Source organism: Caretta caretta, chromosome 5, assembly GCF_965140235.1.
Source record: "Caretta caretta isolate rCarCar2 chromosome 5, rCarCar1.hap1, whole genome shotgun sequence".
NCBI classification, from domain to species: domain Eukaryota; kingdom Metazoa; phylum Chordata; order Testudines; family Cheloniidae; genus Caretta; species Caretta caretta.
Window position 1 is genome coordinate 46,830,619 of NC_134210.1, and position 12,016 is coordinate 46,842,634.

At 45.8% G+C, this 12,016-nt stretch overlaps 1 protein-coding gene across 1 annotated transcript; it reads left to right on the forward strand.

Annotated features, from left to right (window-relative positions):
- Positions 1 to 2,443: 2,443 nt before the first annotated feature.
- OTP (orthopedia homeobox) lies at positions 2,444 to 11,790 on the forward strand. The gene is made up of 3 exons (XM_048849542.2): positions 2,444 to 2,753; positions 3,497 to 3,906; positions 9,987 to 11,790. Exons 1-3 carry the CDS (start codon positions 2,717 to 2,719, stop codon positions 10,515 to 10,517), a joined length of 978 nt encoding a protein of 325 aa, XP_048705499.1. The 5' UTR covers positions 2,444 to 2,716; the 3' UTR covers positions 10,518 to 11,790.
- The last annotated feature ends 226 nt before the right edge of the window (positions 11,791 to 12,016 follow it).

Below are 12,016 nucleotides of genomic sequence, written 5' to 3' on the forward strand. Positions count from 1 at the left end.
GAAGCCTTGGTAGAAATGATTTAGTTTGTTTATACTGCTATAAAAATCAAGAGCAATAGAAAAGTCATAAAATGAAGCGCGCTATCAATCACGGTGCAACATTGTTATTCAGCGGTTACTAAGAGAGATTGATAATCCTTTGATTCCTCCCATTGTTATTACTCTGATGTGTCTTCACATTAACTATTACACGTTTATTTATCGACCCGAAACATACAGCACAGAGGATATCTCTGTGTGGGACTATCTAGCACGTATGCGAGAGAGGCAGGATGCACACTTGCAGGATCTGGATATTATGCCGGCTCAGCGTACCATGGAGCTAACAAACAAAACAGGACTCGAGTATTGTAACTTCAAACCGGCTTGTATTAGCGCCCGACTTTCCAATCGTTTCCCTATTCAGCTCACAGACATCACAGGCATTGCTGAGCAGCCCCCACTCCACATACACCTACAGCCCTCAAGACCATTAAAACCCATCAGTCCAGCCACACCGCCTGGGGCTCACTGCGTAAAAACACACCAACACCCGTACAAATAACACCCCATCAACCAGCCAGCCCGGGCTCTGGGGCTCTTGCAGTCAAGCAGCCCCCTCCCCAGGGGCGGGCTGTCTCCTTTGGCATGTCTGCGACTGCAGGTCCGGTCTCACTTTGCTTCGGTTCTCGCCGCCCTACTTGTTACAACGTGGGGTTGCTTTGGGGGTTTTTGCTCTCAGGGTTTTCACCCCAGACGGGGGCCCTTTTTTCGCTGGCGTAAAAATAAAATAGATTTAAACCCAAAATTAAAAAAAAAAAAAATCGAACCACACACCGCGATTTGCTCGCCCACTAAAGTGGGGCCCGGTTCTGCCTCTGAGCCTAGCTATTCCTGTGCCGCTGTGCAGGGACAGAGATGCACCCAAGAGCCTGTGACGTCTCTAAAGCTGAATTGAATCAATGTAACCAAGGATCTGAACAGGGGAGAAAAGGGAACAAAACTGCCCTACATCGCGGTCGGCCGCTTCCTTTGTCTCCTTTTTCAGTCACTGGCGAAACCCACCACATCTGAGCTGCAAACAAAATCACTCTTGCATCTGCTCGCATGCAGCATTTACAATGTTTTGTGTAAGTCAATTGGGTGGTGAACAAAAAAAGCCATTTGCGCTGTATTATTTAACACAGACTTCACTGGGCTCCCTTTTTGTGGAAGCTTTATTTGCACTAAATGAATAATCTTAATTGCATCACTTTTGAATTAAAAATCAATGTTAATCAAGTTGGAAGTAGTAAATATCAGTTTTCATTGTGCCTGGGTAGAGGGTATTTTTCTTGTTTTGCAAATAAAAATACAAGTCAAATAACTTTAAAAGGGCATTATGTTCTGCTACAAATACAATTGAAACGGATTGTTTAGGAGCGGATCAGAAATGGTACAGAATTTTGCACTTAATTTCCTCAGTTATCATTTACAATAAGAACCTCTTGGCTTGACAGCCAAGTCTAAACAGTAGTAAATTAGTACAAATTTATACTGATTTTACTCTAATAATCGTAATAAAAGCTTATAGATTTGGCACTAATTACATAAATGCCTAATGATCTTGAAAATTACTCTGGTTAGAAATATATTACTAATCTAAACTTTGTTGTTGGCTGGCTTTGAAAAATCAGAACATTAGAAATGGTTCGCTTCACTTGTGCAAAGCACTTTAAATTGTTCAAGTAGTTTAACATAGTCAAGAGGAAAATAAAAAGCATTTAACTTTATTTACCGCCTTAAACTGCGTTTCTGGCCAAGCTTAGAAACTTTAACCCAAAATGTTGAAGGGCTTTTCAATCTCCGTGCAATGTTTTCTCTTTCACACAAACATTTAGCGAAGCGCATCCAGATCACCTTGGGGGGGACGGGGGACGGGGGCGGGGGGACAGGGGCGACGGGAGAGCAAAACAGAGCGTGTGTAAGTTTCATTAGGAACTCGGATCACTTTATTCCTCGTTGTCTTTCAGCCCCCAAGAACGGCGGGAATAAACGATTTACGCTGTATTACAAATGACAGGGAGCTCTCCCACGACCCGCCACTGCCCCGCAAAGATCCTGAACCTCCCAGCCGATCTGCAGCGTGAAAGTTGACACACAAAGCACAAGCCAACCCCAAACAAGGAGTGAGGAAGCCCCCTGGTCCGGGAGAGCCTGCTCGCCAGGCTCCCAAGCGGGCCCGTGCACACTCCTTGTGCTTGGGTTGGAAGGCGCCGCGGGACACCCCCCAAGACCCTTGCCCAGGGGCAGATCTGAGCAGGGGCAGCGGTAAAGTCACGCCTGGCCAGGAGAAGGAAGAGAGCGACAAACGGGCGGCGGGAGGAGAACTAAGCGCGCGCGGGAGACACAGCGAGAAGGCCCCGGGCTGCCGCTGCTGCCGCCGGGGGGGATGCGGGGCTGGCGGTGCGGAGGCTGCAGGCGGGCGGGCGGAGTGGGGACTCGCCGGGCTCGCTGACATTTGCAGCCTGCCCTCCTGATTGGTCCCTTCGCCGAGCTGCTCACGGGTTCATTGAAGTGTTAAGCACCTCCCCGTCTCTCTAAAGGACATTATAATGCAAGAGACCCCCTTTTTAACCACACACCGAATTTTCTTTCATTTAGGCGATCTATATATATCTATATCTTATATCTATTTTAAATAACTTAAACCGCTACAATTTGGGGGGGAACAGCCTTCGCCCTGGAGCGGTGCGCGATGCTGTCTCACGCCGACCTCCTGGACGCCCGACTCGGTGAGTTTTTTTGTTTTTGTTTTTTTTTCTTTTTCCCCCAGCATCTTTCTCGCCCCCCGGCAGCGGCGAAGGAAGAAGCCAGAGCAGGAAATTGACAATTTGTTCCTTGGTTTACCTTAATGCGCTCTAAATGGGCTAATTTCTTTAAAAGTAATTGTGCTGTATTAAAGTTTAATTTGATTTACCGGCGTCTTTTAGGAAAAAAAAGTCGCTGGGCTATGGAGATCCAGCCCCAGCTGTGGGCTTCTCGTGTCTCTTTCCCTCCCCAGGTCTCTCCCTTTTAGGGCAGATTATCCCAATATTTGTGATTTTGAATTTTTTATTATTATTTTTTCTTTACGACGGGACAAAATCGGATTGAGTTGGTCCGGATCTGACAGGGAGGCGAAGCCACCTGCGAGGAGGCGGGTTGGGTTTGTCGGCCCAGCCGGCAAACAAAATAAACCCACCAAACCCCCCCCCCCCCCCCAGTGCCTGGGGAGGCCCCGCCGGGTCAGGCCCCACAGACGGGCCGGAGCCGGCGACTGGCGCAGGAGGAAGCGCTGGAAAGTTTCTTGCCGGCTGGAGTTGAGCGTGTGACGCGGCGCGGAGGGCCGGGGCCGGGGCTGGGCTGCGGGGGCTGCGGGGGCTCCATGGCTGGGGCTCGCCGCTCAGCAAACTTGGCCGCCGGACACAAGCGGGAGCCGCGCGGGGGCCGCCTACCTGGCTGCAGGGGAGTGACCGCCGCCGCTTTGCCTCCGCAGGAATGAAAGATGCAGCCGAGCTGCTGGGACACCGGGAGGCGGTGAAGTGCCGGCTGGGCGTAGGGGCCTCTGACCCGGGGGGGCACCCGGGAGACATGGCTCCCAACTCGGACACGGTGGAAGGGGCCACCCTCCTGCCCGGGGAGGACATCACCACGGTGGGCTCCAACCCGGCCTCCCTGGCAGTCAGCGCCAAAGACCCCGATAAGCAGCAGGGGCAGCCGGGCGGGCAGAACCCCAATCAAACGGGACAGCAGCAGGGGCAGCAGAAACAGAAACGGCACCGGACCCGCTTCACCCCGGCGCAGCTTAACGAGCTGGAAAGGAGCTTCGCCAAGACCCATTACCCGGACATCTTCATGAGGGAGGAGCTGGCCCTGAGGATCGGCCTCACCGAGTCCCGGGTCCAGGTATGAGCAGCTGCTTCCGTGCCCAAACCTCCCGGATCCCTCCGTCACCCCCCCCCCCACCCCCGAGCGCCCTTGCACTCGCTACCTGTAGCCACCACAGCTCGCAGGGCTCCTGCCCCACAGCTCTCTTTTGTGTTCACATCCCTCCTTTAGGCTTTCCCTTGTGGGCTTAACAGAGAACAGGCTGGTTTGTAATTTCCCGGTCACACCGTCTAGTGAGACAGCTCAAATGATCACCGCCTAACCCATAACATAAATAATAATAAACCCACCCAGAGCCGGCGCTTGGTGACCAGCCTTTTACAAAATATGCCAAACAAAATTACATTTGAAAGCCGCGAGGAATTTTTGAAACACCCATCTGGTGTAAGAAAGGGATTATCGGCATCAGTGTGAACGCAACAGTTGAATATCAGCTATTAAGCAGCCCACATATTTCGGCACAAACGACTGAGCCAATCCCCGTTAGGGAGAAAAAATCATTAGCAGTGTAGTGCGTGGCATAGTTCTCCGTAGTAAAATGGTATGTTTTCTGAGCTGGTTTTGAATTTAGCTACCTCCAGTGAACACCCTCACACTGTACAATTGATCGCTGAAGGAACGATCGATCGATCAAAAAGAGACCCCAAAACAAACAAAACCAAAGACAGATCAAGTATTTGCTGTGACTAGTTTTCTGTTTAATTTTTTAATACTTGTAGCCGAGCTGCCTGTTTACTAATGAGCATGTGAAATATTACCAGTGAGCTAAAATAATTTCAAAGTGTAACGTAAATCTGAAGGGGCATTTTCTTGGATTTGGGGGAAAGGTTGAATTCCAGTGGAAAGCAGCACTGAACACTTGGAAAACGATTGCAAATTTAGAGACTGTTCCATTACTCACATGTCTGTGTCTCCTGAAATGTTTACAATAAGCGTATGCTCCTAATATGTTCCTGCTTCTTTTATCGTTGTTAGCACTGAATTGGTTGTACGACGAATCTAATGTAGTAGTGTAAGCTGTCCAAGGTCCTGAAGATCTCCCACTGAAATCTGCGGCAATGTTTTCCCTAGAATTTTATGCCAGCTTGCCTGAAATATTTCATAGCTCAACCAACCTTCTATACATATGAATCGAATTTTAACAATATGTTACATTTTTAATTTTAGGTTTAAAAGGAATTTCTGTGAGCACAACAATTTGAGTTTAAGTTTCTTTAATACTTGGTTTAAATAACTGAGTAATCACGGAAGACAGCACTAGAACTAAGTAGCTTAAATATCAAGAACATTGCCTTCAGATTATTTTATTATATATATTTTTGACATACCGCAAACAGTTTATTCAAACCATTTTAGGCAGAACTTAAAAGTAGGCGAGAGGGATAAAAGCAACAGACTATTACAAATAACGCTTTTAAACCTAAACTTTTGTTCTGGGAAATTTTGTGTGAGACTCTTAGACGAATTATGCACATTGAAAATACTTTAACTATATGTGGTGTGGTGACACTATGAAAGCATTTTCACTTTAACAGTGTTCGTCTCCAAAAATTCTCACCGCAAGCCAAGTCCCCACGCCCCCCCCCCAAAAAAAGACAAAAGATATTTAAAAAACGAAATGAACGTTTCATAACCAGAAACTGATTGTGTTCGTGCAACAGAACACACACACATTTGTTTTAAAAAGTAAAACCATTGTATAAAACCGACACATGATGATAATTAGTTTAAATTAAAATAGAAATTAGATTCACAAATAAAATATAACTGGACAACTGCCTTTATGAAAAAAGAAAACGTGGACGATTAAACTTTATTGGGTTTCCCAAAGGTTAATGATACCAATTTCAATATTAGGAGTGTGGTAAATGAAGTAAAATATAAAATATATAATGGAAATAGTTATTTTCCAAAAGCACATCAAAGAAATTCGTTGGAAGAAAGATAACGTGTTTTAATGGCCTCAGCATAATCCTGAACCAACGATAATAGCACTAGACTGCTGATAAAAACAGTTTAATAGAGTGGCAATTTAAATATTTTTTGCAATAATGTTCTACAGTTTAAAAAGTAATCAGATCAACATAACCTTCTTAATTAACACTTCAAAATGATTAACATGTAATGTAATGCAAAAATAATTTATGTAAAATGTATTTACTTCACAATTCACTGTATCATTGCTCCTTGACCAAATTTAAATTAAATAGTAATTGGTTTATGTTCTTATATGAGTACTTCATAGTATTCTTTATGGTTAACAGATTGTCTACATATTCCTTGCAGTATGTGGGCACCACATTGACTAAGAAATGATCTAAACAGTTAATTTATAGCGGCTGTATATGTTTTTATGTGTTTCAAATGCTAGAATAAATTGCCTCTTTCCTCATTTTAGAGCTATATTTAATGTATATTATACATCTAAATAATTATTAAAGGACTGGTGCTTATAAGGGAACCCAATTCCATGTCTGATATCGCTCTGCTTTTCAGGCTTGTGTAATAAACCCGTTTTTTTTATAGCATGCCATTATTAGAAACCAATTTCAGAATTATTTATAACCCGGAATGGCTTATTAAGCAGCAATGCGAGAATCATGCAAATTACGCGATCAAATGCAATATAATAAGCATAATCATTAGTCTCTAGCATGGATTAATTAACTTTCAATATTTTATTTACATAAAAACCAAATCAGTGAAATAACTTCTGCACAGTCAGCCTTGCCTTTCAATATTTTATACGAACACAAATAATGTGGTGTAATTCCATTGACCGTGTCCCCCACAATGGTCCTGTCACCTGCCACATCTTAATAGGGGACAAGCTGAGAGTATTTTCTAGTTTTCTAATGGAATGAGAAATTGCATTTTCTTCCTCTCCCAGCACTATTAAAGTGTAATGAATTCGGCCCAGAGTTCACGGCTGGCTGATCGAAATGAACCTGAGATCTGAGCTTTAATACAGCTCTCCAGATTTCCTACCAAATCTTCACATTAATCATCCGCTAGATTCCAATGAGATCTTCATAAAGGTTTGGCTCTTGAAAAAAATAAAATGTAAGATTCTCTCCTCTTCTCTCTCTATTTCTAACACATTTATTGCTGGGGAATTAAACGGGCTATATATTTTAAAATACATTTACAGTATGTCTATATTACTGTAACAGCAGATATCAAAGTAGATTTTTAGCTTCCAACCTCCATTAGATCCTCACTGTTGTATTAATAATTTTCAGGGGCTAGTTGCATTTTAAACATACTCCAGAGTTGCCCAATGCCTGTGGTTAATATATTTCCAGAGTTGTCATGTGTGCATTTTCAAAATCTCCCTCAGGTTTTCTCCACGTTTTAATCTGTCATGCACTAGTTTTCAACTGGAAACATTCACATTTTAAAAGCATATGCACTATAGCTATGAAGTGAGGCGATCAGACCTGATGGAGATTCTTTACAACACCAGTAAACCATGAAACATAAAAGATTTTGTAGCCGCAATTTAACTATTACCCTAAAACATAATTGAACACGATTTTTCGATTATTCATATAACATTTAGTTCCTTAACAGCTGTTCATTTCCGCTAATGGCCGACCATATTTCTCCGTCTAAGTATATAATATTAAACGATAAACTCCAGCAGGTTCTAGGGTCCAGAATAGTAATAATCAGGAATTCAAGTGGATTCGCTGATTTCCCCTCTTACAACATCCCAAGGATTGTCCTTTGACAGTGCAATGAAACCTGTCAGTCTATTCACTCCGAATCAAAGAATCTGGCCGGGTTTGAGTGCTCCTTGCTAACGGTCCAGCCACCAAGCGTTAGTGGAGAAACAATTCGGAGTCAAAGATCGAAACTCATGTTCCAATCACACAGACGTGTTTATAAGAATTCAGACGCGAGCGCAAGCAGGGTCAGCAGCACAGGGTCGGTGCTTCCTTATTTATTTATTTTTTAGCCCGGCCTATTTTACACAAATTCGCCTCGTTATGAGTGAAGGTGGCTGCAGACAGCTCAATCCTGGGACAGAGACATTGAGCCCTTTCATTATATACATTCCTGCAGCTTTATTAAGCAGTCACACGGCAACTTGTGGGGCGACAGCGGAGCTGTGACTACAGAGCACAAAACCAGGAGAGACAATGCGAGGGAATAAAGGCCAGGGAGGGAGACAATAAAAACCATGTCAGGTGGCGGGGAAGGGAGCGGAGCGAGAATTGGGGAGGGATGAGGGAGTAAACCTACTGCTCTAACTAGCTTTTCTGTAAAAGAATCGTCTCGATGCTATTTCAATGGAATAGAAATCTATAGTACAAAACCATTCCGAATAGTCCAATTGTAGTGCACGTGGGAGGGATTTTTGGCTGTGCAATAAGTAATGAATTATCTGACTGAGACAGGCGCTGATCCTAGGTAAGCAGTTGTCACATTCTGGGCTCTAATTTATATTGCACATTTGTAAAATCCCCCAAAATATAGACCAGGTCATTTGCATCTGGCCAAATCACGTTCCATTAACTCCCAGTTAGTAAAACCAGCGGTTTGGCCTGATTAATAAACAAAACACTGGGTTAAATGGCTGACTGGAGAATGAAGAAGTGTAAAGCGCAGGTATCACTATCACGTATCAGTTCACCAGCGGGCTGAAGGAGATGAAAACCCAGTTGATTAACTAGCACATCAAAATGAGTATCTGAAAATGTTTAGAGATTATTGCCAAGGCAACACGGTTTAGACAATGATCTAATAGGAAACTTCTGTTTCGTCTTCTTTGTTTTGACATTTGTAGACAAATAACCCAAAGATCAGAGATTCTCTTTGCCATTATTAAGAACTAAAATGTAAGCCCCCTAAGCAGGCCTGAAGTGTATTTAATCAGTCAAATATAGCTCATTGCAAAAGAGCCTTGGGTTTGTCAAAGCAAAATTAAATTTTATTGACAACTAGTGTACGAAAGCTTTGAACTTGGCCTACATTAATTTGCAACGTCGGAAAGATAAATTTACGTTCACTCCACAGATGAGAAGAACCTGGCTGTTGAGAAAGGGATAAGGCCCTCAAGCTCAGGATTCTTGTCATTCTCTGCAAACAGTAGATCTGAGGGCTAATACAGAGCAGGGCAACTGGAAACAGATCCCCCCCCCCCCCAACCAAAGAAACAGTCACCAAAGATCCATTTGAATTTGGCATACGCAGGTGGAATTCTGTATTTAAATGCTTAAGCACCAACCATTATTGGTGCAAATACAGGTTATCAAGGCTACACAAACCAGAATGTGACTCAATGGTGTTCCAAAGTATATTATTATCATCAGATCTATTTCGCTTATAACGAAACTATTTTTCTTGGTGCAAATTGTGTGTCTTGTTGTGTCTTTGAGGAGTCAAAATAAGGACGTCTTTTTCCAAGTTTTAAATCCCCAGTTTATACTTTCAGTAGAAAGAGGGAGTATTTATGCCTATGTGGTGTAGGCTGTACATACATATACAGTGCGTTCATAAGCGTATGTATATACATACAAATGTGTGTGTACACCCTACAGATGGACACGTGTGTAACACATATTGGGTAGGATGTAGGAATGATGTATATAAGGACGTATCTTTCTCGGATATATTTCTTATGTGTGCATCTTATGGCTGCATGTACACTTATCACTCAGTCCTGCGTTGAGTGCAGAGGACTGGCCTAGATGACCTACTGAGGTCCCTTCTAGTCCTACACTTCTACGATTCTAGCCCCATATATGCAGCCACAAGGCTATGGAAGCGATACATGATACGCATAATTGCCACAGAACAAGCACTATACAGTGCAGATACAGCCTCTAGATTGGATCGCATCCTTTTGCCCCACCCTTCCTGTCACTTCTCTTCTCAGATGAGCCAGCGCCTGCCTGTGGGCTTGCCCCGCGCCGAGCACAGCGGGCCCCGTGCTCTCAGCTGGCCGCGGTGGGATCTCTGGGCCGAGCTGTGGGCCTGGGGTCCCGGGCAAGGCCGGCACAGACAGGGGGGGCCGGGCAGCTCTCCCTGCCCCGCGGCGCACGGTCCCTAACCCGCCTCTCTCGCTCTCTCCCCCACCCCGTGTCCGGCAGGTCTGGTTCCAGAACCGGCGGGCCAAGTGGAAGAAGCGCAAGAAGACCACGAACGTGTTCCGGGCGCCGGGCACGCTGCTGCCCACGCCGGGCCTGCCGCAGTTCCCCTCGGCCGCCGCGGCCGCCGCCGCCGCCATGGGCGACAGCCTGTGCTCCTTCCACGCCAACGACACGCGCTGGGCCGCGGCCGCCATGCCGGGCGTCTCGCAGCTGCCGCTGCCGCCGGCGCTGGGCCGCCAGCAGGCCATGGCGCAGTCGCTGTCCCAGTGCAGCCTGGCGGCGGGGCCGCCGCCCAACTCCATGGGCCTGTCCAACAGCCTGGCGGGCTCCAACGGCGCCGGCCTGCAGTCGCACCTCTACCAGCCCGCCTTCCCCGGCATGGTGCCCGCCTCGCTGCCCGGCCCCAGCAACGTGACGGGCTCGCCGCAGCTCTGCAGCTCCCCGGACAGCAGCGACGTGTGGCGGGGAACCAGCATCGCCTCCCTCCGCCGCAAAGCGCTGGAGCACACAGTCTCCATGAGCTTCACCTAATGGCAGCGCCGCCCGGCCCTCGCCCGGCCGCCGCCCTCGCCCCCGCTGCGGATCGCGTCCCCCCCCCAGCCCCCGCCCCCGCGCCCCCGACTTACTTACCAGGGAGTCGACTCAGGATCTGAAATCAGACACCAATGGACTGGTTTGTGGGCAGAGAAATACCCCCCGGCGCCCCCCCCCCCGCCCACACGCCCCCAGCCCTGTGTTCCCGGGAGGAGACACAATGACCAGGGCCTTGTGTCTTCACATCCACACACGAAGGGACTCACTGGGCATTTGGGATCTCGTTTTAATTTGTCCCTTGTCTCCCTTCCCCACCCACCCACCCAGCTCTTGGGCTTTGCCAAGAGATCCGTTTGTTTTTAAAGCACAACAATAACAACCCCAACAACAAATATTGCAGGGCTTTTTGGTCAGAAGGTTTCCTAAGGGGCAGCACTGGCTTGGGGGTGGGGGGGGGGGACTGGGCAAGATTAATGAAGTGATGAGAGAAATCAAGAGGAAATTGAATCCATTTTGATAAAGCGTTTATAAGTGAGAACAAAAATCAAAGTCATATTTCCTTTTGTAAAAAGCTGTGTGTGTGGGGGGGGAGCACTTCCCTTTTCTGGACCTTTGATTTCTTGATCGATTTAGTTGCAAACCTGTCACCTTTTTTATTTTTATTTTGTTGCTGTTGTCTCTATTGCATCCTCTCCTGTTGCCACTGGCCCTGCAAGCTCAGTGGCAAGGGCCTGGTGCACATGGACAGTCTCTCTCAGTCAACCCTGCCAAACTTTGTACAGAGAACACAATCAGCTCTTTTCTGCATGTGCTGGTCCAATCCAATCCCAGAGAACAGATGCTATTTGGAAGAATGAACAAACAATGTGAAATAGGATGTTTTGTGTAGATAAAGCATTCTTGTTACATACTGGTCGGTTTGTGATCTGTTTTAACTTATTGTCTGTGCTTATTTATTGAATTTTGGGTTTCTTAATAAATGTTTGAGCTAATATAAAGAATATTATTTGACTTTTCCGGACAAGTTTATAACAAGTTAATGTAAATGGATAAATAAAATCATTTTCAGTATGTGATATGAAGAATTATGGGTTTTGGTGTGGGCTGTGAGATATAAGCGGTCTCTTAACCCACAGGGAAAAAAAAGACACCCCCCCCTAATTTAAAATTCAATGATTTTGGGAATGATTTGCTTGCTTGAACTTTGCATTGAAGTATTTCATTTATTACAATTTTAATACTTCATGATTAATAAACTTTCGTTAATCTTTGTGCGTAATTGACCTTTCAACTCCAAGAAACAGAAAGTGCCGTTACAAATAACACAGCGGAAGGAGGGGGGAAAGGAGACTAGAAGTAAGCGACAGGGTGTGCTAAAGCACGATTGGCCTGTTGTCGAGGCTAGGATGGGAAGGTGTGAGGCAGCCAAGGACACACAAACCCAATGTCTATGTGCACGGGACCGGGCACGAAATGACGACATTAACAGGTCTCCC

Coding starts and splice junctions, on each gene's coding strand:
- OTP (XM_048849542.2), top strand. CDS start 2,717: ATGCTGTCTCACGCCGACCTCCTGGACGCCCGACTCG. Junction 2,754..3,496: donor CCTCCTGGACGCCCGACTCG/GTGAGTTTTTTT, acceptor TTGCCTCCGCAG/GAATGAAAGATGCAGCCGAG. Junction 3,907..9,986: donor TCACCGAGTCCCGGGTCCAG/GTATGAGCAGCT, acceptor CGTGTCCGGCAG/GTCTGGTTCCAGAACCGGCG.